Source organism: Cyanistes caeruleus, chromosome 1, assembly GCF_971803275.1.
Source record: "Cyanistes caeruleus chromosome 1, bCyaCae1.hap1.1, whole genome shotgun sequence".
NCBI lineage: Eukaryota > Metazoa > Chordata > Aves > Passeriformes > Paridae > Cyanistes > Cyanistes caeruleus.
In genome coordinates this window covers 106,770,701-106,796,173 of record NC_141701.1, presented here as the reverse complement: position 1 = coordinate 106,796,173, position 25,473 = coordinate 106,770,701, and the positions used below count along the sequence as shown (strand labels likewise).

At 34.8% G+C, this 25,473-nt stretch overlaps 1 protein-coding gene across 23 annotated transcripts in view; it reads left to right on the top strand.

Moving 5' to 3' along the window:
• Positions 1-25,473, top strand: part of BBS9 (Bardet-Biedl syndrome 9) — a 291,318-nt gene that overhangs the window by 147,575 nt on the left and 118,270 nt on the right. For 20 of the 23 annotated variants that reach the window (XM_086847613.1, XM_086847607.1, XM_086847656.1 and 17 more), the window contains one exon: positions 20,416-20,526. In XM_086847613.1, the coding sequence (XP_086703739.1) occupies positions 20,416-20,526 (111 nt within the window). Of the gene's footprint in view, positions 1-20,415; positions 20,527-20,740; positions 20,779-24,148; positions 24,197-25,473 lie in introns of all 23 variants that reach the window. The other 3 variants (XM_086847675.1, XM_086847719.1, XM_086847727.1) reach the window with 2 other exon arrangements.

The window sequence follows — 25,473 nt, the reverse complement described above, 5'->3', positions numbered from 1 at the left end:
TCTTTTTGAAATTCCCATATTTTTCATACTGCCTTAAGGCAAACATACATTTGGTAAAATATGTACTTTCTGTCTTCTTTTAGTTCTTCCATCTAGTAAAGCTACCAGTATGGCTCTGACTTTCACCCGCCCTGGTTTTCCTCAATTGTTTTCTGTATTTCTCCTCTCTACATTTGGCTTCACTGGTTTCCTTCTCCATCCTGTACCCTTTGATGTCCATGCAACTCCATGCACAGTTCCTTCTCTGTGATAGATGGAGAAAGTAACCCCATCATTTGCCACCCAAGGGACTAAATGAGTCCGACAGAGAGAGGTAGCAACAAAAGGGTAAGAAGATCTTTTCCTGGTCAGCTGTCAATCTGGGGCCCCCAAAGCAGTAACTGCAGGGAAAATCCTGTGGTACCAGTCTGGATCTATCAGGCAAGGAGATTTTTACAAGGTTTGACTAAGGCGTAACAGAGACTACATCCATAAACAGTGCAATCATTGTGTACTTCTGTGTCCAATTTGTGCAGCTCTGCATGGCTGAGCTGTTGTGCTAGTTTAAACATAACTTTCTTCTCTCTGTCTAATTGCAATGATAATCACATAAGAATGATAAGAGCAAAGAGGGTGCTCTGACTCTTACAGCCCTTAGCATTGTCATGTGCTCCTGTTAAATTGTGTTGGGTGAGCTAACAATGAGACATCATGTAGTATATAATGGAACATGATACAATGCTGCAGCTTTAATTTGACTTCTATTTCTTTGTATTGAAATTATTTTTTTTCAGAAATTTATCAGCTGTTCCTGATGGACAGCTCTACCTTAATATAAAAGCCTAGAAATAAGTGAATAATTATATATCAAACACTTCAAACTAATTATTTGGGTTCTATTTTTGAGACTGAAATATATCCCTTATCCCATAAAGCTGATTTTGTGAAAAGGAAGGGGAGTAGCAAGTCATTAGGGAGAATTTTGGGAGAGCTTACAGCAACAAGTTTTTGTGGTTCCTTAAGAAAAGCTTAAGAACAGTTTAGTGGAGCCAGAAACTTGATTGCTTGGCTCTCTGATGTGGATCTTTACTCTTTGTAATTTCTTTCCATTGTAACTTCCTTAGCTCTTTAAAACTTTTATTTCTATTGTTTTAATAACTTTAGTCATTTATGTGGGAAGGAAAATGGAACTATGCAGAAGTACATAGGTACTGTAATACCTATATATATGCAGAGTTCAAATATGCCTATCTTGTGTTGTTACTATGTACACTCCTATGTACACTTTTTCTTAGGTGTTTTATTGTTAAAAGACAGATTACAGATGAATAGATTGTGGTGAGCCTACAACGCATTGCAGCCTGTTCTTACATAACTTGGCTTGGTTCAGGTGAGCACACTGAAAACTGGAAATCTGAATATCAGACGTGGGAAGAAAGCAGGGAACAATGTCTGAGGTGGTCTTTAATTTTAATTCACTTGGTCAGCTTTCATCACTCTGCAGGTCTCAAATGATATTTCTCCAAGTGGTTAATTTTCAGGGATTGTATAAATAACAGTGAAGCACTGGAATTTTTTTTTAATTGGAATGAAAGCACTTATAGAAAATATATTTTTTTTTAAAATTTTTTTTCCTCACAGGGCATTCCAAGTTCCAGTGTTGTGATTAGGGGAAAAATAAGATGGAAGAGTAACAAGACACATTTTTTTGTAGGGTTGTGAAAAGTTTTTTAGTATGTTGTTTAGAACATCTCCCCTTCTCAATTGATATTACAGCTGGCAAAAACCACAGGGGAAAGGAGTACAAAGGTTAAGAAGGCTAAAGCAATAACATTTTAAAAAAAATGAATAATTTAAAGAGGAAAATGTCATGCATAATGAATAAAAAAGAAATCCCTCTTGAGATCTGGGATTCATTCATTTGTGGTACTATGAAATTTAGTTGGCAGCATTGCAATTCCAACTTGCCTCAACTAAGTACAGTTCGGATCAACACATTAGTGCCTTGGTGTGCACGATTCTATTGCTGGCTCTTTGCGTTGAAATCCATTAAATTTTAATATGTCCTACTTAGGTACAAGTGGTCACAAATGATTCATAATGTTGAGGTAAGCTTTCGGTGAAAATAATTGTCAGATGAAAAAATTTCCCCTAATGATCCTGTTTGTCAATGGACTTTATTTTCTATGTTGTTTGAAACATTTAGAGACCACAAGCAATAATACATTTCTAAAATCTGTATTAATAAGGTAATTGTTCAAAACTATGGAAAAGTATCGCTAATGGAGAAACTGTACAGTCTCTGATCTTCCATTTGAGGAGACTCAGTAGTAGCAGGTAAAAAAAGTAACGCTAAAACCTGAATAGTTATTTTAAGAGGCTGCAAAAATTATGCAATTTAAAAAAAAATAAAGCCAAACTTTAATAATATAGTATAATTATTTTATTTAATGTATGATATTAACAATGATTCAGTCTTGCATGTTTAGTTAATCTTTGGATTTCCATTTACCAGGTTTCTTGGTTCCTCTAAGCTTTTTTTTTCCTGTGATATTTGAAGAATAGCCTATGAGAACAGCTTATATGATGAAGTGCACTGGTATTTGCACATGAGCTGTAGGCATTTGAAAACCATAATTAGCTCTGCAGTTTGCATGACATTACTTTTCCAATCCCTATCTGGACAAGACCACCAAAAAATTACCGGGATTGTCTACCTTTCTTAAGTTCACCCATGGTAAATTATCCATCCACAAATAGTTATAAGCAGAGAGATGATACAGATGAAGAAGATATGTCAAGTATAATGAGTTACTCAGTTTCTTCTGACTGGGAGCAGCATCCTTCAGTTGGTAGAGATGCAACTGTTTACACATCAGGAGATGTAGCCATTTTTTCAGGTACCACAATCCATTTACTTGGCATTTGCTATTCTTCTTGGTTTTCTGGCACATTTAGGTTGAGTAAACCTGATTCTCTTTTGCTGCCATAAATTAGGTGTACCTTAGCTGAATTTGCTAGTGTTACATTATTATAAACTGTCCTAAGCAAGTGTGGCCAGAATGAGATAGTTGTTTACATAATTATTGTTTTTATCACTGAATTGGTCTTACAGCTTTTGAAGGTCTGTTTAGTCTTCAGTTAAAAAAAATTAAGTGAATGTTTGGTCTTCAGTAAAAAAAAAAAAATAATTGAAAGCACACTTGAACAATAAAAGTATTAATGTTATTTTTTTCTTAATATTCAGGTCTTTTTAAAATGAAGGTGTTTGTTTGTATATGTAGGATTGATTTCAACATTTCTATTATGTAGGCACTATAAGTAACATGTACAAGTCTATGGAACTCTGTAGTGAATTAAGAGTGTAAAACTATATGTACATCACTAACACCATTTACAGTGTATTTGCTCTTCCACATTACCATAAAGGAGTCCAATAAATCTAAACCTAGTGAAAATTTCATATTTTGTACATGCAGAACTGATTTTTCAATTACTTCAGACTTTTTCAGAGCCTAATCCAAATCCTGATGAAATCTGTGGGAGTTTTTCCATAGACTTCAGTAAGCTTTGGCTCAGACCCTCACTTTTCAATTTTTCAAATAGATTTGCCAAAAATCTGCAGAGAGCCAGGCACTTGGAAAGTTTTTACTTGCAAAGTACAGCTGGTTTTGAGTTGCATACAGGAAAGTTCCCAGTGCTTTTTTGAAACAACAAAAAAAAAGTAGTTTTAAAGGTCTTTTAACTTTAGGTGAAAGAGTGGCTTTAACATTTGAAGCTGAAATTGCCTTGGGTCTTAGTCTAAGCTTGACAAACTCTGTACTAGAAGATTTTTAAAATGCGTAACTATATGATAACAAAGCTTTAAACTGCAATTTTAACCTAACTTTAGCTAAATTTTCTTGGGTTATGAGTTTCAGAGAGCCAGGGAGGGAGGTAGATGTGATTGGACATGCTGGGTCTTAGAGAGCATGAGACACAGCCAGTGCCTTGGCAAGCATCACTCATACCCTTGCATATCAGCCTAAGATTAAAATAGTGCCATTTCAAGGTAGCATCTTGGGTTGTGGATGACAGTCAGTGAGGTGTAGAATCTCTCTCAATTTCCCTTTTATTTTTTTTTCTTTTTGAGTGATCACCTCTAGCATAGATTGGATGCAGATCCGGCTGCAGTAATGTTCCTAAGTAGCTGTGTTGTGAATTGCACCTCTGTGGCCTTGATGGATTTTTCGTAGGGAGAAAAAAGGCAACATCTTCCTGAATTTGAATGCCTGACATTGTTACAATGCTGTGTTTCATCAGTATTAAACTTGCAGACTTTTTTTTTCCCCTGGATTCTTAAAGAATGAGAGCATGTTTATGATTGTTCCACTTTTTTGTGAGCAGTCAGCTGTTAAGTCTACTCATAAGCCTGGTATTGGTCCTTCAGCTAATGTTCACATGGTAGGTGAAGGTCCATAAATTTAATGTTTCTCTTGCCCCTGTGTTTATTCAGACTTGCCCATCCCTAAAACTTTGATTTGGTATCTGAGCTGGAAAATGTCATCAGATCAAACATATGAGGTGCTTCATGACTCTGGCAGATTTAAATTTTTTTTAAAAAGAATTCTTTTTTTTTTAAATTGTGTCCTGGGTGAAACACAAAGACTGATGATAACAGGGCATGCAAAAGCAAAGAGTTTATAAACTTGAATCCTTAAGGTTTTGTTTTGATTCAGTTACACTTTGAGGTGAAGATTTAACTCACTCTCTACTAATTAGAATATTGCTAAGGAACTAATAAAAAAGGAATGTGTAGTTAGCTATGTAATGCTGAGCACTTTTTTTAGGTTTGTAAAAACGTTCAGCAAACTGGTAAAAACTTCAGGCTTGATGAGTTTCATGTGATTATCATGGTAGGCTGCATATCTGGTGGGTATTTGCTGCGTGTTATAAGTGCAAATACCACAGCAGGGTGCATTACCACTAACTCTCTGTCTTTTGATGAAAGATGTACTTTATTAATTCTGACCCTAACCAAAGCTTGACTTATTCCACTTTAAGAAAACTAGTTAACTGTAAATTAGAGATATCACCAAAAAGGGTATTACTTCAAAGTTGGGAAATGATTAGGGGGATGTTCCACTATTTTAATTGAGTTTCAATTTTAATGACTTACTGTCTTCTATGTAACAATAAACAGCTGTGCCACACTCTGTGTTTCAAAGAACATTTACTCAGCCTTTAAATTTACCATTAGAGATCAAAGAGATCTCTGGATGTATATGGATGATGAAGGATGCCTCAATTCAAATGAATGGGTGGACAGAAATAGTGCAACTAGAGGTAATAAATATTATGGAAAACCTTTTTAATGTAAGTTATGTGGTGCTGAACTATATTAAATTTTACAGCTGCACTGAGAAATCTTTCGTAATTATCTTAAAACTGTATCAGAGTATTGATAAGCATGTGTTTCTCCTAGCACTTTTTTCAATCAAACTTTTCAGTCAAAACTGAAGATTTTTAAAATTGAAAAAAATAGCTGGTGACATTCTTAAAACCATTTTAAAAATAAATGGATGCTTGAATTACATATAGGAATGTGTGGAGGACATTTCAGGATAAAATCTTTCTGAGTGATCAGACTTTGCAATCTTAAAATCTATTTCAATAGATATGAATTAGTTGGGTTTTATTTTTTCTAAAATGGAGCAGCTTTCTTGTAACCACAGTAGTCATCAGGGGTACTGGGTTGCTGTTCAGAGATGCTTAAATGAAGTTGTGAACTGACATTATCATTTGAATCAGGTCGTTAGTAAAGCATGGAACAATGCGACAGGAGTTACACAGGAGATTAAAGTTAGTGCAATAAATTATGTTAGAAATCCTGGGTCTGGTTACATTTTACCAGAAAGTTGTTGAGATGGAGGAGATTCTGTGGAGTAATGTAAAATACACTCCAGCCAGATATGATGAAGTAGTTAAAGATGTTAAGATTTAGCAAAGGTCATATTACGTGTTACAGACAGGATTTTCTTATGCTCTTGTGATTAAAAGTCCTTCTGAAAGTAAGACAAGTTCTTCTGATGGCTTTGGCAGTAAACAACTGCCATGTTTCCCTACAAAGGAACTGTATTGGCAGAATTAATACTTTGCAATAATTTCCCAGTCTGAGGAGAAAAAATGAAGTAGTTGTGCTTGGTTACTTCACTTAATTAGATATCAAGGGAAAAATGCTTGTTGTACAATTTTACAACAGATTTCTCAAATATTTCCAAATAAAAAATACTGGTGTCTGTGTAAAAAAGAGCCTTGGTTTTGGTTATTTTTGCAGCACACTAAAATCAGTTTTCTTCTAGCTTAGTGTGAAATTGATTCTCATGTGGATACGTTGATTCTCTCTGGCTATTGAATCGCATATACATGACATCATTTTGGTTAGTGTAGCTACAGTGTATATTGTAAAACCTGTGAAGAAATAGAAGAAGTGTTGAGTTATACTACTCACAGTTAATCTACTCTGAATTTGGGTCCATGGTATGTAGAAAATATTCCTTCCAGTGTGTACTTTGTGATTCACTGTAAAATAGGAAGCTTTTTTTTTTAACCCAACTTCCCCAAACCAAGAAAACACTTTATTTGTTGTGTCCAATCATTCTTATTTAATGCAGGTATGCAACTTCAGCAGGCATGACCATCAGTGGTTGGAAATATGTGTTGAGGGAGTAATAATAATTCATTTGCAGACCTGCAGTAAGGTTATACTAAGGAGAGCTTTGTTATGTCTGGCACTTTTGTTAATATGAAGGAAAGATCTTTGTTTAGGTTGCTGTTTATCATGTTATATTTTTGTCAGTTGAAGAATTTACCTTAGTAGAAAGAAATAGGAATAGTTATAGAGGTATATGCAATTAAGACTCACCATGGTAGGCTGCTTTAAGAAATTCTTGGCAGGTGCAGCAGTCTGGTCCTTCTGAACAGTGAAATAATTGCTTGATCAACAAGATAAGGATGAAATTCTGGCCCTATTGAAGTCACTGGGAGTTTTGCCATTGAATTAATTTAGGCAGGATTTCTCCTGTTTACTTGACAGTTCTCTGTTACTGTTCTGCTAACATCCATGTAGTGGTTGATAACCTGATTTAGCAGAATGCATGAGAGTGAACCCTGAAGTAGACTTCTTTTAAAAGAAGTACCTTCAGAGACTGAATTCACATTAGGTGGGTCTTTTTTCAGTGTTTGGACAAAATGAAGGTACAGAAAGTGTTTTTTATCTTAGTGCAGGTTTGATGTTAGTAGAAAGGAAAACGCAACTGTTAAATTCTGTTGTGGGAAGAAAAAACCTAGAGGACTGCAGAAACATCATTTTTCCTTGTAACTTTGATGCTATGATGGCAGTGCTATACTCTGTGACAAGTACAGAGAGAAAAGTTTTAAAAAAATATGAAAATTGCATTGATTTATTTCTATTAGTTCTGACTGAATTCCTATTCCTACCAAATAGGAAACACTCAGCATGCAGCATTAATAGGTGTCCCAAACCCTTTGCAAAGACTGACTTGAGTAAATCCCACAAATTTGTTGAAATCTTCAAAGGAGAAGATGGTAAGGATCAATTGGGGAAGAGAAAAAATAGAAAGAATCTGAAAGTACTTACTACTTTCATTTATAATTATACATTGCATTTGTTGTAAATCAAATATGAGGAATCTAATGATATGTTATCAATTATATAACAGGCTGTAACAGAGAGGGCTTTTTGTGTAATTGGTACTTAACAAATTCAGCCATTTAGCTGGTACACAAAAGCCCCCACAAGTGTTAGAGAGTTCATAGAATAAAATGGACAGTTTGCTTTAAGTAGCATTTCGTGTTAGAGAAAATACAGATGCTGCTGCAAGATGTAATGTATTTCCATAATCAGTGATAGATAACAAGAATTGTTTAACAATCCATATCGTATGTGTGCACTTAAGCCATGGGCAGATCAATAAAAAAGCATTAAGACTGGTGCCAGCTGCAGATACTGTACCTTCAGGCTATTTGACTACATAATGGAAAATGGAGCTGGATTTCAGTAACTCTATTTAGGTAAATCATTATCTAGACAATGTCTTTTCCAATTTCTCTTTGAGTTCTGGATCATTTGGAAAGGGAAAATCTATATTTAGCCAGTGGAGTTTCCTTTTTAGCGTTTCTAAGACTTTTTCTATTTTCTAAAAGATTTTCTAAAATCTTTTTCTATTTATGAACAAAGTAATTTTAATGTAAATGATATGGTGTTAAAATTAATTAATATAGTCTTTCTCAAGGCTTTGAAAACCTCTAATTTATTGTCATATACTCAGAAAGTTGAGGGATGTGTTGCATTCTATATACTGGTCTGATTTCAAAAATTTTCAATGAGGAAGAAAGTCCTTGTAGTTGAATTTTATATTCAACTGCTTTTTGAATATAAAATCATGATCAAAACTTGAAGTTTCAGAAATGAACAGGGTTAAAATGTGTTTTAAAAATATTCAGAGGGGACATTGAATCTTCAGTGTGAAGTCTTACACTCAACACAGTCTAACATTGCTCTGCTTCACTTGGTGTTGTAGACATGACCAAATTAAAGAAAAGAGGTAGAGAACACTTTTTTTACCAATAAAATGTACTCTTGGCCTTTGTTTATTTTGTGTTTGAGGTCATTAAGTGTATTTTATGGAGGGGATCCAAGACAACCCAGCCTGTTTCAGTAATCTTGAGAGAAGATTACTTGAAGAGAATCATAATGTCACAGTAAGCTTGGCTATACAACAAATCTTTATATGAACACAGACTTTTAATGGAAGGAAACTAAGAAGCATGATGTTTACATGGTGGGATTTTTTTTTTGGTGGTGGTTTGTGGGGTTTTTGATGGGTTTCATTTTTCATAGAAATTGTCCCGCATGAGGTTACTGTTTTTAATGAAGGAGTTCAGATCTTAGCAAGGTCTGGAGGAATTTTGGCACTGTTGGAATAGAAGTTGATGTTAAGTCCGGAAAGCCCCCAACCCATCAGTCAAAATGATATAATTGTTTTTTTCATATTGAATACTTCTTCCTTCTAATGACATGAAAAGGACAATATTTGATAATAGTGTTTGGAGTAAATTTTACTCTAAAATATTTTTAATAACTTTAGATATCCCACAGTTGTGGGCACTAAGAAATTGCTCATGCTGTTAATGAACTGCCAAAAGAAGTTATCACATATTTTGGGTGTGAAGTCAACAAGCTACAGTGATGATCTTTGGATGTCGTATTTATTTTTTGGTGGTCTTTGGTTTGCCGCTCAGATACAGGTATTTGGACTAGTTAGTTTTCTTCAAGTAATGTACAAGTAGAGAAAATATAGCTAGTAAGTCAGAGTAGTGGCAAGATAGTTTAAAGAAAGAACAGGTGGAGTGTAAAAAGAACCAGTAAAGGAAAAGTTACACTGCTGAAGTATAGGAGAAGCAGCAGGGCATGGTGTTAGTTTAATCTAATGTTAGTAGCTTCATAAAGTCCACAAAATAATTTAAAACATATCAAAGTTTGCAGAATCATCCTAGCTTTGTTTAAGAATTGATTTAAACAATAAAAAACAATTTTAAATAATATTTGACTTTCCAGACCAAGTGGTATTTATATCCTAGAAAAAGGGATACTAGTATGTTCTTTTGGTCTAGTTCTGTAAGAGGGTATATTGAGTATTGCTTGGCTGGAGTTTGATAGCAGAGGGCTGCAGGGGTGGCTTCTCTGAGAGGATGCCAGAAGCTTTCCCCATGTCCAACAGGGTCAATGCCAGCCAGCTCCAGGGTAGACCCAACGCTGGCCAAGACCCAGCCCATCAGGGATGGTGGCAGCACCTCTGGGACAGTGTATTTAGGAAGGGGGAAAAAAGTCTGCTAAACTGCAGCCGGAGAGAGGAATGAGAATGTGTGAGAAAAACAGCTCTGCAGATGCCAAGGTCAGTGGAGAAGGAGGTGGTGTTGGTACTCCAGGTAGAGGAGCAGAGATTCCCCAGCAGCCTGTGGTGAACACCATGGTGAGGCAGTGTCCCCCTGCAGCCTATGAAAGTAGATGGTGGAGCAGATTATCCACTGGGATGTGGATGTGCCCAAAGGGGCCTGGGACCCCATGGAGAGCCTGGCTTGGAGCAGGCTCCTGGCAGGACCTCTAAACTTGTTTCCTCTCTTTTTTTCTTGATTAGTGTGATTGGGAAAAGCAAGCCACAAGATCTCTCCAATTTTGTGTTATTTGTCCAATACTTTTAGTTGTATTTGGAATAGTATATTTCATTATTTAGTCTTTATCTTGCTTTGTATGCTTTCCTCGAAGATGAGGTAGACATTTCTAAATTTTGTTTTCTTTAAAATAAGGTTTACAGAATGTATATTTAAGTTGAAAGAGGCTTTCTCTAGCACGTACTGATGTAAAAACAAAGAAAAATGTGATTTGGAGGGGTAGTAGGGGCTCTCCTTTGCATTCAGTTTTCACTTTGTACTTTAGCAGATTTCAGGGTATCCGATCACATTTAGAAATATAGTGTGTTTTAAAAATGTGTAGGCCCTTGTCCTGGTCAAACTACAAGATGATCCTTAAAAACTAGAGAATTAAATAAGCATAAGGCATAAAAGTAGCAGACTGAGAATATCACTTGCTCTGTCACTTAATTTATTTATTATCTTAGACAGCAGTAGCAATGTCAGCTTTTAAATAAAATGAAACAGAACAGTTAATCCTGTGCTTTCTCATATAAAAAGCCACTTTATTTCAGACATAGCATTTTTATTGTAAAAGCATACCTTGCTTTTAAAAAAACCCAACCAAACAAAAAAACCCAGAACCTCACAAAACCCCCCAAAAAACAACAAAAATAAAAACAACAACAAAAACCCCAATCAAAACAGAAAAACCACCTGAATTTGAGCAGAGTTCTCCATAACTATTCATTTAATTTTAGTGGATATAATTCATTTCATGACGGTCAAATTGAATCTCTTCCCCCTGTCTGAAAAGTTCAGTATCAGGATTTCCCCCAGTTATTAGAGCTTTTTGGAAGCATGGTTTTTCAGATCTTCAGATAACTTGTTTGATCACAAGATACTTTGCAATCTTGTAAAGTCGTTTCAATTTAAGGTTTATCATGTGAAGCACATAAATCTGGCTACTTCTTAAAATGTTTGCAGGAGACATGACACGAAATGTTTTTATATGCAAAATTGTTTATCCCTCAGTTGTATCATTTTCATAACATTTGAATGGTAGGGACTTCAGTAAAATTACGTGATTTACACAGGTATAGGTGTGCTACTAGTGCAGTTTGTAGAGTAAAATTTTCTGAATAGGAAGTTCTGTAAACAAAGGAAAAAGTTCTATCTATAGGATAAGATGTAATTTTAAACTATTATATACAGTTTTGTGGTCATTTCCTCCAAATAAACTAAATTAATTGAATGGTATTATGATACTTAGTGGAGCCAAAGTTGCCTTTACTTGATTTCTTTTAAAGTCAATCCCAAAGATTTTAATGCTGTAGAAGGTTGAGCTAACACAAGATAATACTTGTATTTATTTGGTCAGTGGAGTATACAGTGAATGAAGTATTAAATGCTAGTGAAAATAAAGTAAATAAAAGTAATATATGTTTCCTTTGGCAGTGTTGGAGCAAAGATAGGTTAATATAATTAGATTGATTCTTAGCTCCCAATGAATGAATAGAAGTCATAGTTGACAATTCTGTTAAAACATTTTAATGACTAAACAATACCATGTTATTTACATACATTATGTTCTACATACTGTGGACAAATCTAATATTTAGGTACAGCTGAGAAAGTAGAAATTTCCAATACATGAAAACAATGTTACCTTTGATATAATTTACAGAGAAGCAAGAATTTTCAGCAAAGGTTGATTTTCAATTGTGGAAGGGAACTTCAATGTTATTAAAAATGAGAATTCTCTTTTTTCCTTATGAATGCTTTGATTTTTGAAAGTCTTAGTGCCAAAAGGATCTATATGCAGTTTGTCTAATGAATCCACCATAGAGATGTTGGTTTATTTCAACAACATTAAAAGAGAGTGCTTTTATCCGTGTTTATTTCATCACTAGGTAGATAAATAAATACATAAATAGAGAATAGTAATTTATTTATGTTCTAGGAATTGGATACCTATTCACAATTAGGTAAAAGGTAATTGGATAATTTCAGAATGCTAATAGATAAATCTGTATCTGTTTTAACCTCTATTCCATTTATTTTCTATTTGGAGGTGGTGGAAGGGAAGGAAGAAAAGAAACCCCTTGTTCAGAAAGTCCATTTCTGTATTAGAATAAAGCAATTTACCTCCATGGTTTCTGTTCTGGGGTGATTCAATGTCCTTGCTCTCTTGGTAGTCAGAAATCTAATTTCTAGTAGAAATTAATTTGTGAACAATTCCTCCTTGTTCTAATAGTGTCTTCTATTTTGCCAGACACTAAGGGTTTCTGGCCTAATTGCATTATTGATAAAGATCAGTCTGCTCCGTTTTTAGTGGTCTTGGCTCAGCAACACTGGTCATCTGTTCAAATGTGAATAAGGTATGTGGTTCCTATATGATCTTGGTAATCTTCAGCTGAAGTTTCCAGGTTTATTTAACCTGTCATGAACATGATAACAGGAATTGAGCTCAGTGTTCCAGATGTCTTGCTAGTGTCTTGTTCAATAGTCTTACTCCTTTCTTGTTCCTTACATTAAATGTTTTGAGGTGGATTTCAAAATTTTACTAGTCCTCACACTGGGACCTTTTCCTTCAGTCAGCCTGTGGTTATTTCTGTGGGTTTTGTATCTTCTTTCATTTTCATAATACCATTTCTCACTCATAATATTAAAGCAACTGCAATCACTATTGAAATAAGGTATTTCTGTTTTGTTGCTAAAATTTGACTTTTTGTGTACTAAACTACTTTACAGTAGTCTTCCAAAGTGACCAGATGGGCTCTTTCAATAGCCCATCACAATAGAGCTAGGAAGTATTACTCTACCAATTTAATTTTGTTTTTATGAGCAATATGCATTCTTCAGTGCCTACACTTTAATCCCAGTTACTAGTCCGCTGTCTTCTGTTATCCACAGCATATCTGAGATTACATCTGATGTCAGTACGTTTTGTTCCTCTATTTTCTGGCCCAGAATCATGCATTAGCATACATCCCTATAGCTTTTTCTTTGATTTCATTCAGTTTGTCTTCTGGATTAGGCATAGGTTCCTTATCAACTGTTTCTGTCCTCCTACTGTTTTATCAAACATCCAAAATCCCCAGCATAACAAGGCCTCATGCAGCAAATTGCATTGTCTTTTATTTTTTATTCACAGCTAAGATAAAAATCCCACTTTCACTAACTTGCATTTTTTAGCTTCCTCCTGTTAAGTGTTTTGCTTAGGCCTGTACGTACTGTAAACTCCCTGAAGGTAAATAGTTTTTCCTCTGAATCAGTCAAAGACTGCTCATTTTGACAGTCTTTGCACTATGGTTGTGTGATGGAACAGTTCTGTGACTCATGGGTTACAGTACTGCGAACCAGGCAACAAACATTTTACAGTTTCTTCAACTTCTGGGTGCAGGGGATTAGGGCTTGCTCTTCCTTCACTAGTAGGTCCAAAATTTGTGTGTGTATGCACATACATACAAATGTATAGCGTCTGTATATGTGTCTTCATAACTGAGTCTTCAACTGGAAGAAAGTTTCATGTATGTGCTCTAGGAAATACAAGTGTTTTAAATGGGTATAGGAGTTCTAAATTTTGCTCTAAATTTTTTAGAATGATGCCTACCAGAAGGGTTTGTTATTGAGACTATAAAAGTCAGTTTTAGTCTGTTTACTTTCACTGTGTGCTGAAGAACTGTTAGAGACTACATAAAAACAATATTGTGAAAGTTTTTTTGACAAGCATGCTCCAGAGATCCCATCTGCTCCAAACACTGTCTTTGAGATGCTCTCTATTGTACTGGCAGATAGAAACCAGAACTGACATTGCCAATTAATTTAAATATGCTTTTAGAAAAAATTATCAGGAGAGTGTTTATCAAAAGGAGCATTACCTTTTTGATGAAGTTTTTGATGTAAATTAGTATAGAAGTCGAAAGGTCTAGTAGCCTCCTATACAACTGTATATTACCAAAACAATGCGATGCAGGCTCTACAAATTAAAAAGTCTTGCTAAAAATAGATATATTTTGTGTAAAGTTATTTATATATTTCATATGTGCATATATCCAAATACATATATATATATATATATATATTTATGCACACAAAATGAGTTTATCTGTATAAACCAAAACAAAAGCCTTGCATATTCTTCTTGCTTCCCAGAAGGGTAGCATGAAATTAGTTTGTTACTGAATGGACAGTGTTGTCCTGAGAATAGATTGATGACAGTATATTCTGTGACTTCTGCTACTGCTGTATTTGAGCATTTTGAAAGAAAACCATTATTAAATTATGATGAACAAAAGGTATACTTAGTGATACACTGAATATGGGGAAGAGAATGTGAGACCAGGTCAACAAAAACCACCAGGTGTTTTGTGAGGCAGTGTACTCTGAAAAAATAGTGATTTTTATGATTATGTTGTTTGTCAAGTGTTGATATTCGCCTTGAAAAATTCCTTTGTAAGCTGATTTTTCTTTTCTGTTATGCTAAAGCAGATGGAAATCCTCCAAGCTCTAGAAAATGCAGTAAGTTGCCTCTCCCAGCAGATATCAGAACACAAAGAATGTTTTTTCAGCCAGTCTGTGTTCATCAGATGAATAGGTGGTTGGATGGGACAGTTTACTTTTATGGCCAAAGAGCAACTGTCATCGTTCATCCTTTGTTCACTGTGTGTAACAAGTGCCTTTGGCAGATATTGGGTGGCATTTATACAGTTCACTGTTTCTGCATTCTCAGTCCTGAGTTAGAAAGGGTACTACTGAATGTTGATCTTGTGTTCTTGGCCGAATGTCCAATAATGTGTCTTTAATGAAAACAGCTGTTGGATCTGCTCTTAGCAATGTGTTTCCCAATGCCATTCGTATGACTTGCATACCACATGCACTGAACCTCATCCTGGAAGAATGGCCAAGACTATTTGACAGTTTAAACACCACAGTTGCTCCCATAAAGAGGTTCTGCTGCCAAAGTACCCTGAACTTTGTAAGTCAAGGTTTTATGAACTCAGGCGTGTTCAAAATATTTGAATGGGCTACAAGCTCAAACAGAAGCCACACAATTGGTGTGAATTATCTTTGCTTAGCTCTCCGTGCAAATAGTGACAACACATTAAAGGAAAAAAAGCTATGGAATTTAAGAACTGGAAGTTTTGTTAAGAATCATTTCAGTAAAATATGAGTAAATCAGAACAACAGTCTAGTATGTCTTTGTGTGCTTCCATTGAAAATATGTTTTGGTGATTTTTTATGACCTTGTACTACATATTCTGTTAATATAATCTTTTCCCCTAATTTACTATTCTACTGGAATGTAATACAGAAATATTTTCCATTATTTTGTCGAATTTGGTTGTGTCAAGGCAGACAGAAACAATGGAATTGTGTGGTTGCAGGATTGTAGCCACTGTTAGACTTAAGTGATATGTTCTGAAATCCTTAACTGATTATTTAGTGACTCTACATTCTGTAAGTGAATATCCAAACTAAACCTGGACTGTTTGCTATTGTGAATTGTAACAGTATTTGTTACCAGATACCCATTTAGGAGGAAAAAATAAACCAGCAAATCTACCTTTTCTCTGCTTTCCTCACCCCACTCCCTGCCTTCCTTTCTGTCTTAGTCCCCCCACCCCCTCTTTCTCCCTCCCTATTTTTCTCCCTCACTTTTCCCCTTCCTCATAAGTCTTCTCCCTCTTTCTCCTCAAACTCTGCAATGGAAATTTGTTTGCATTCCTGGAATGTGTCTATTCAAATGATAGCCTCTAATCCAGGGCTGGTATGTGAATAAATGTTCCATGGATCTCATAGTACACTCAAATATGTATTGTTTTCTTTTATAGATTGTGTTGTTTTATCTTCCATTTAAACTGCAGCAGTAGCACTACTTATCTTCAGAACCTGCATGCAGTGTTTATTTCAACAGGAAAGTTACTTTTTGATGGGCAGATCCTAATAAAATTTACAGGACTTGAATAAATGTAGCTAACAGAATCAGTACAAGTAATTGATAAACACTTTTAGAGAGAATAACTTCTAAAGCATTAGACTTCATTTTTGGTGTACACTTTCCTAAAATTGTCAACGGAACAGAAAACCCAAGTGAACATGGTTTTGGGTATAGCTTTTGGGAATGTCTATGAAATAATTTTACTCTCTAGATTATCTCCATTTTATAGTGGTATACATACGGATGCAAAACCTGCTATTTACAGAGCTTACTGCTCACATTTTGACTATCTTGCTGCCAAAGACTGCTCAGGAAGCTGTTTTTTCTTCTTTCTGTGGACTCTTGTAATAGTTAATTTCAGAGGAAAATGGAAACTTTATGCATAGTTTAGGTTGTGATTGAGTGGAAAAGAAAAAGGAAACTCAAATACTCCTTACCTCAAAGTGACTTTTCATTTTTTCTGATGTATACCACTTTTGTTTTCCTGTTTTTCAACTTTTAAAACCATATTAAAATGCATAAAAACATGGAGATAGGAACCTGTAAGAAAACTGTCAGTGCTTAATTTTTGTTCAATATGTGTTATATGTTTATGTTTCCTTTGGGTGTGGGTATCTTTTTCCAACTTAAGAACCAAAAGTTTTACAAAAACAGATGTAGTGAAAATAAGCAAGAGAAGTCTCATTTCCTTTGGTGAACAAAGTTCACAATTAGCTTGAGTGTAATTTTTTGCATGTTGTACCCTATCAAGCAGTTTTGTTGACAAAAGCTTGCTTTCTTGGATTTATCACAACTGATAAAAGATCTGTGATGCCAGACAAAAATTTAGCTACACAGAAAAGGGGAAAAGAGTGGGTCAGATGTAATAACATATTCTAGATGTTATTCCTGCCAACAATTAATGGGGAAATTCATTTTATGAAGCTCTGTTTACAGACTGACATCTGGAGGACTTCTCAGCTTGGATCATTTCCAGTGTGTAGATTTATGTACTACTATTCCTCATCCTTTCCCCTTTTTTCCTTTAATATTTCACTTTTCAGATCTGTACCATTCAGTTAATTGTGAATGAATGTAAATGATTTTGTTGCTGTGATTTCTTTTAGCATTCAATGTGGATAAAAACTGAAAATAGTTGCTAAAACAGACATTCAGTGAATACTTATTGAAAGGTATTTAGAGATATAAAAAAATTCAGAGTTCTTGTAATTTAAAAGTGTTCTGATCAGAGAAGTCAGAATACAGACCATGAGTAGATATTTTGAAGTATGAAATGAAAAGCTTGTAGTCCTAGCAGAAAAGTTTTTGTTTTTTTTTTTCTTTTTTTCCATATAGCTGTCCTGAGTTGTAATATGTTTTTGAATCACAAAATCCTGGTCTACCATGGTTCAAATATTATATTCAGTAGTGTATATTTGTGGCTTATCCAGTTTCTTTTTCAGTCTAGTGAAAGTTTGAAATTTTCTTTGAATGTTTCCATTCTTTCAGTGTGACAATAGTCTCAGTGTGGTCTCCACACCTTCCTTCCTGTAGGAAATCATAGCATGTTGTCAAGGGTGTCCATTGTTATCTTGAGGATGGGTACCTGTTCTGATTGGCACAGAAAATTTCTTGTTAGTTTCTTTGGAAGTGGGTACCACTTGTGTTGAGGCAGGCTGTGTGTGTATGAGGGCCCAGTCATACTACCCAGCACTATGCATCTGAGCAAGTTAAGCGACATTTAAACAAATTTGAGTAGCTTCTTCCTTTAGAAGGTAGTACTGGTATTAAAATAGCAAGGTAGAAATGATCCTGTAAGCCTCATTTTCTCGAAAAAAGGTGAAAGTACAACTATTATACTGATTTCTTGTTTGATCACTTATTTAAATTACTATTGTCACAAAAATCCTAGTGAAATCCCACTCCGCTGAGAACAGTGCTTTTAGCACATGGAATGCCTTTATGAAACAATAGCATTTAAAATATAATTCATAGGAAAGAAACCATTATTGGCATCCTGGTTGAAGTAACTTGTAATTACTACTCTTAGTATTGATGCTGATAATACTGCTCTGTGTGTTCTGTCTAAATTTTCTTTTGACGTAAAATAGTATGTCACTGGTAACATTTCAGTCGTCAGTATTCTCAGTAAAATAAATTTATGGAAGAAGTTAATTTTTGTTTTAATTGAAATAACTTGTGATGGTATCATGACAAGTAAATCTCAATCTCTCACGTTAAAATCAAAATCATGACATCCTGCTTCCTTTTAACAAGTAGTGTGTCGTAGCTAATGCAAATAGACCTTTTCCCACTCTTATTTAGTTACTGTCAGCATTGCAAACTAATGAAATATTTTGGCACCAAAGGCCATCAGTCCTCAAGGCTATGTAAGTTACTGAATTTTGGGTTTTAGAATGAATGTTAGAAAAGTTCTCTATTTCCATGTAGAAATTCAATAGATCCTAATTGACTTGGTGAGTTTTTGCTCATGCTGTTACAAAATGTTATAATATTAAAATGTATGATATCATTCTTAATAGTTCTTTGGGGCAAGAAACCTTAATTTTGTATCCTGTATTTACAGGCTAGTGTTTAAGAGTGTAGATTTTATCTGAACAATAAGAATGAAAAAAATTGAAATCGACTTTTAAAGCACTCATTTCCATTTCCTCAAATCTCTTAGTTCACATTTTAGTCACAATTTTCAAATGACAACAGAAGTATTGGTTTACAGATATTTATTTTCATTTAGGCTGTTGATACATTTATATTTAATGCAATGTCAGACATAACCCCATTGTTACAGTATTTTAACATGAAGAGATTTTTCTAATTTAGAGTTTTTTCTTCTATTTTCATAGCAGGTATCCTAAATACTTGAAGCTGTCATGGGTTGCAAGTCTGTACACTGACACATTTACTCCTAACCTTTCTTTCTTACTGTCAAGATTTGCTTGCTGCAAATCGAACATAAATCCTGTGATGCACCTTATACTTTCAGGGTGTATTTGGATAAAGCCGCTTGTGTCTTTACTCTTTCTTAGGAGCAAAAGATGCTGTATTAGTTCTTCATCTGGTAGGATTGTTTGTTTTCACAGGATTCACTGGAGCTGCTGTGCTTTACCCTGGCTGGTCAGGACATTATATTTCTGCAACACATGGTGCATTGGTTTGCCAGGGCTTCTGAAACTGCCAGGGAAAGTGCAACTCTGCTACTTAGGAGTGCAACCTTATTTTTAATTAATTTACTCATTTAGTTTAAAAAAGGGAGGATAGACTGCATTCTGCAAATTTGGTGCTCTTTTTTCAGGGCCTGGAGTAGAACATGTCTTTTCAAAATAGAACAACTCTTATGAAGGTAAAAAGTCTTTGCACACTGTTGGGAGTCGAGGTGCTGCTTATAAGCATGTGCTTTCAGAGCACATTAGATGAGTACATGGATTTGTTTGCTTGCTAGTGGTGTTCCTGGGAGGGCTGTGAGAAAAAGATGCAGCTCAGCTGCATACTGTATTGTTGGCAATGCACTCACTGAGAGGCCATCTTTTTGCTGTGGAATAGTGACATATCCTCCAGTGTCCTGACCACAGCTGTTCTGAAATAAATTTACATCAGCCTATTCCACTGCAAGTCACTACAGCTGATAGTACTACTACTATTACTACTAAATTATATATCCCTTCATATTTTAAACATAGGCATTGAAATGTATTTGAAGAAAAAAACTGTGTGTTGCCTAATGAACGACTTGTAAAGCAATGTTGAAACATACAAAGAAGTTATTATACCATACATCCTATAACTGCTTGAGTAAGGCATGTTGTTGGACACTGCAAGTGTCCCTGTGTTTTTTGTATCTTTAATAGAAATACTGTATTTAATGGCCCATCCAAAAAATCAGTATGTCATTCTTTGTGGCATGCTAACAATTTTCATAAGGTTTGTTGATTTTGTAAAGTTATTTCATTCACACATAATTACTTTATTACAAAAATAGCTCCCAGTAATCTGATCTTTAACACAAATCACATTATTTTCCATGTTTTATGTGGAACATGTTTTGCGTATTCTGTGGTCTAAGTTAATTCAAACTCTTTTTCAAGATGATGTAAGTAGTAGAGAGAATTCATTAAAGCATAATCAACCTTCTAAACAATGGAAATAGTTTTCTTTAGCAAATGTTTCCTTGAAGTGAAAGTAAAGATTATTTTAGTTTTATATGCTCCTGTCAGCTAATTTATTGCCTCTTTTCCTCAATTATGCCCCAGTGAGTTTGTTTTGTTGCATAAACACCACTTTAAATGTCTTCCATTTTCAACTAGGTGGCTGCACTACAATCCCAGAGTCTGATTTAGAGGAAAGGACCATTATACCGGGCTCCACAGCAATGATTGCCAGTCACGGGCAGACCACAAAGCAGAAATCCAAGCCTGGTAAGAAAAGGAAAATTATGTTATTTCACTTAGAGGTTTTCTTGCTACAATAGTACAATGTGTAGGATTCTGAGCTTATTCAGCTTCCTCTATCAAGAGTGGCTCAACTGTAAATATCAGTCTTGGAGTTAAATAACTTCAAAGTTAAAAGGTTTAGTGCTATGTTATACTTGAATGAGGTTCTCACAGGTTTTATTCACTATCTGCTCCACAGAGGCAAGATGAAACTGAGGGCATTTTGATGTAACAAAGGTGGGTTTTTTCCTGTGGTCTGGTGGTTATGCTTTGTGCCAGCTGATTAAAATGTGGTCATTACTTATCTTTTGTGGGGAGACTTCCTAGAATTTCAGAAAAATATTATTGGATATAATAAAATGAAATTATACTGGCTATAAAATATGCTGCGTACCGTGATGACACATTTTCTGGAAAGACTTCATGCTGCCGGGAACTGTGATATAGTGTTAACATATTTTAAAAGCAGCACTGTAAAGTATTGCCTTGCAGTTTAATAAAGTGTCTGGTAAATTCTCAGGGTTTGATTATAGCAATTTCACGTTTTGCTTACTAAGTTGTACCGTCACACTTCTTTTCCCCTCTCCTTGACTGATTTTATCTTATAATATTTATTATAAAATGTATTTGAATGTTGCTTGTAAATCAGAAGTGCTCATTATGGATGGGTGTTGAAGAAAAGCAGCTTAGAGGTTGCAACCAGCAGCAGTCAAAAATAGAAGGTTCTTACACACCTGCAAAACACAGTCAGTTGTGTGTTTAAAAAGCATTCAGCTGCTGGTTTGCCCAGCTAACTGTAGCACAGACAGGCAGGGAGTTGGAATAGATAGTTAATTTCAGTAGCAAAATTTACATTACCAAATTTTTAATAATTGGCACGAAAGAAGGATATGGAATGCAGCAATGTTTAATAATGCCACAGTGTAACTTAAAAATTAGTACCTGCTGACAAAAGCAACCTGAAAAATCCCCTGAAGGCCTAAAGTTCTGACTTTCCTAGAGTGCTAATTGCTTGTGGTCCTCATGGACTTTAGGTCATTAGAGGAAGAGAGCCTGTCAAAGTTGACATAAATATAGTTTAACCTTTGCCATCTGGATATATTAAGTAACCTCCTGGTAATGGAAAAGTATATCATCTCTCTGATGTAGGATACAATCCTGATAAAATTCCAGCTTCAAGCAATTAGACTAATAAATCACAAATGTATGGTAGGTTATTTCTCTTTGTCTGATGCTCCAGTCTTCTGATCAAGCACGTATTTGTTCTTCAGTAGATAATGTTCTCCTATATTTAAATAACCTTATTACTGAAAAGACTAGCATGAGTGGAAAAGTGTAGAAATGTATTCGTGAGATCCAGAAACAACAGCATGGGGACCTGCATATCCTAGTGTAAGTCTTAGCCCATGATATAAATTGAGACTTACGTCACATAGCTGGCTGTTGTTGCTTTGTAACTATGTAGGGCAGAATGAAAACTTTGAAACCTTTTAAAAAAGTCTTTAGGTTTACAGCCGTGTGTTATACAAGTGAGTTTAATTCATTCATGATAAGAATTGACTGCTATCTGCCAGTTAGTGCTGCAATATAGAGAACACCTAGAATATCTGCCACCGAGCTGTCTGGAAATTCTAATTGCTGTGAGTGTAAGAGCCAAGGGAGCTACTTAAACCTGACGGTAACAGTAGGCATGAAATCGCAGCCTTTCAATGTTTTTCTCTACATGATATTTTTGGACTGAGTTCTTGCTCAGGCACCACAGACTGCAGCAAGACCAGGGTGATTACAAAGAGCCCTCAAAGAATATTTCCTGTGTCTTATGTATCTTTTTATTTGAGTTTACATTTAATTTAACTATGTGCAGTAAATAAAAGAGAGAAAAGGACAAAGTAGGGTAAAAGTATTTTTTCTTGATACATCTTCCTTCATTTCCTAATGGAGTTCAAGATAGATTCTCATTATGAGTTGAGAGTCGGTTGTTTGATGACCCTAGTGGGTCACTTCCAATTCAGGATGTTCTGTGATTATATGATAATGTGTTGTATGAGCTATGCAGAGAACTGAGGGAAATGAGGGACTGAGACCTGGAAGGCTGTTCTGTGAGAAAGTGTGCTGTAGGGCATCATCCTGTCACAGACTTGCAAATTATGTCATGCAAAGTATTATACTGAGACTTTCCAGGCAGCTGCTAAGCATGTGAGAGAGACTTTTGGCTTTACTTGGAATAGTTACTTGGGAGAGCAGAAAATGACATCTAGTAGTCATCTGCAAGCCTGTGCAAGGACAGAATGAATGGTTTTAGCTCAATGACAGAGTCTCTTTGGAAAGGGAATTTCTGGTTTTATGATGCTTTCTTTTAATTGCTGAAATAGTTCTCACTGGTTGTTTTTCTTATTTATTTCTAATCCAAATATGTTGTGATTTTATTGTAGAGAATGGGATCACTTTAACGATATCTGGAAGCTAATGATATTGTTGCAGTTGTAGGAGTAGGTTCTTTTAGATGGCTTTTGCTTTGAGTAGGTAAAAAATACTTCCTTGGACATTGTCTATCCCAGTGAATGGAAAAGAGTTCTTCCATTCTTACCACCTTAAGACTCAGAGTCTCTGTTTATTGCATTGGGAGGAATAAGGTTAACATAATAAATCTATGCTAATTTTGTTCTTTTGTTTTGGTTAGAAGGAGGACAGAGAGCACATATTATATATATATGTGTGTGTATATATATATATTCTCTCAATATGCACAAGTCTGGTGGGAGAATCTGAATGTAATTTGAAGTTCATTTGTTATGTCTTTACTTTTTCCATGAACTCACAGCTATAATACTAATGCTTACCTCTACTGCAAACAAGTACAAATATAGTGATTGTAGACTCTGCATAGGTACTGTGGAGTTCCTTTGTCTTTTGGTGTACTCTTCTGTTTTCTTCTTTACAAGTTATGAATTTCTAACTAGAGTTGCATCTGCTTGAGTGGTCTGATTTTACATTTTATTTATTTATTTTAAGTTTTCATGTGTTTTAGAGGGTAACAATTAACAGAGCTTTGCAGAGCTCCACTTCTCAAACTTGTGCTCAAAAATTTCTGATGGTATTAATTGGAAATATGGTTTGTCACAAAGATATATAGAGAAGCTCTTGTACCTGAAGGCTTTTAGAGAAATCTCTAAGAAATATGAGAAACAACCTTAAAACAACAATTAAACTGTGCTGATGGTGAGCTTTAGGATGTAATAACAACATTTGCATTTATCGGGATATAGCCCTTAAAGTAAGTATTTTGAACTCCTTGTATGTTCTGTGCTGCATGCTGCTTCCTATGAAAGAGAATTTCCTAAGACCTTTTTTTCCAACCAGTATTCCTACTGAATATTTTACACAGAAAGGGTATGGTTGTTTTTCTATGAGTAAAGAGTTTTATGCTGGTAAATCATTACTGACTTCACTAAACTGATGGAAAAGCAGATAAAAAGTTAGTATGAATAAAAGAATGGGTTGAAAAATGTATATTGGCTTTTTTGATTGGTTTTGTTTTGGTCTTTTATTTTTTTTGAGGTTTTTTTTTCGTGAATTGCACTGAATACTTTGTAATTTCCTTGCTCAGGATTTTAATGCAACTGGAGTCAGATTTGTCAGATGTGATGACATGCAGGTATTGGAATTTTCACAACTTGTAAGACTTGATTTTCCTGGCAAAATTTTTCATCAAAGATCCCATAAACCTATTCTGTCAATGATCTATCTAAACAAAAACAGCAACAACAAACAACATCTTTAATATTTAAGGGCATTCATTGCCTGACTTTGCTATGGTATTTCAGAATAATTGTCTCTTCCTGAGAGAGCAGTATGGTGCAGTATTTACATTTATCGTTTAAACAAATATTTCTGAAAAGCTATTCATAAGACAAAAGATTTAGCATTTGGATTTGCTACTGTGCATCCACTGTTTTAGTTAAATTCTTTGTATGTTGCTGTTGTGCAAATATTTAGATAACTTAAAGATTAAATTTCAAAGTTCTCATCTTCTATGATTATATTTAGTAAAGTAAATAAACTTCCATAGTTTAATACTCAAATCATCTAAGACCAAAAACTATGTCAGCATTTATATTTATGATTGGAATAGATTTTTAACTGTCTTTCGTTTGAATCTAGCTTATTATTTGTGATTAAATAGGCAGCTATACATAGACAACTGTGAGGCTGAGCTATAAACTCCAATAAAACAAGACATTCTTAGTCAGATTATCAAAACACCCTCCAAAGTTGCACCCAGACATTGTACAGCTGCATGTCTTTAGTTTAGTTTATTTATTTTGTTACTTTTTCTTCAGCAATGAATGGCAATGTTCATGTAGATGTAGTAGGTGATTTAAGAATATCTTTCAACTTCACCCTCCTAATCAAAGATTTCTGTTTTTAATAGCATAGACAATTTTAGGAACTATCCCATGGTTCCAGCCCACAAAGATGTTTAGTTGTACTAACCTTTTTAATAAACAAGAATGAAACTGTTTTCCTTTAAAGGGTCTAGGGACACATTTAAATTTATCTATTTGCTTAATTTTTCTTATGAATACACATCTGTGTGACACTGCAAGCTACATCTGCTAAGTAGCTCATCAAAAAGTGATGTAATACAAAATGAAATTTTGTGATAGTGTTTCATGTATTTGATTTTAGGAAGGTAAACACATAAACACTTGGCTTTGTACAAAGAGTTAGATAGTAAAGAGCTTTTGGATATAAATTGCTGTCAGCTCTCCACTGAGTCTTTTAATTTTTTTGCTGTACTGTTCTTAATATTATTTCTTGCCTACACATTTGAAGAAAGGCATATCCTGGAATTTGTTTTGAAGGGTACCTAAATTTGCTGTAAAAACTCTAAAGCAGGTCTGTGAAAGATTTCTGTTTTCTCTAAGACAT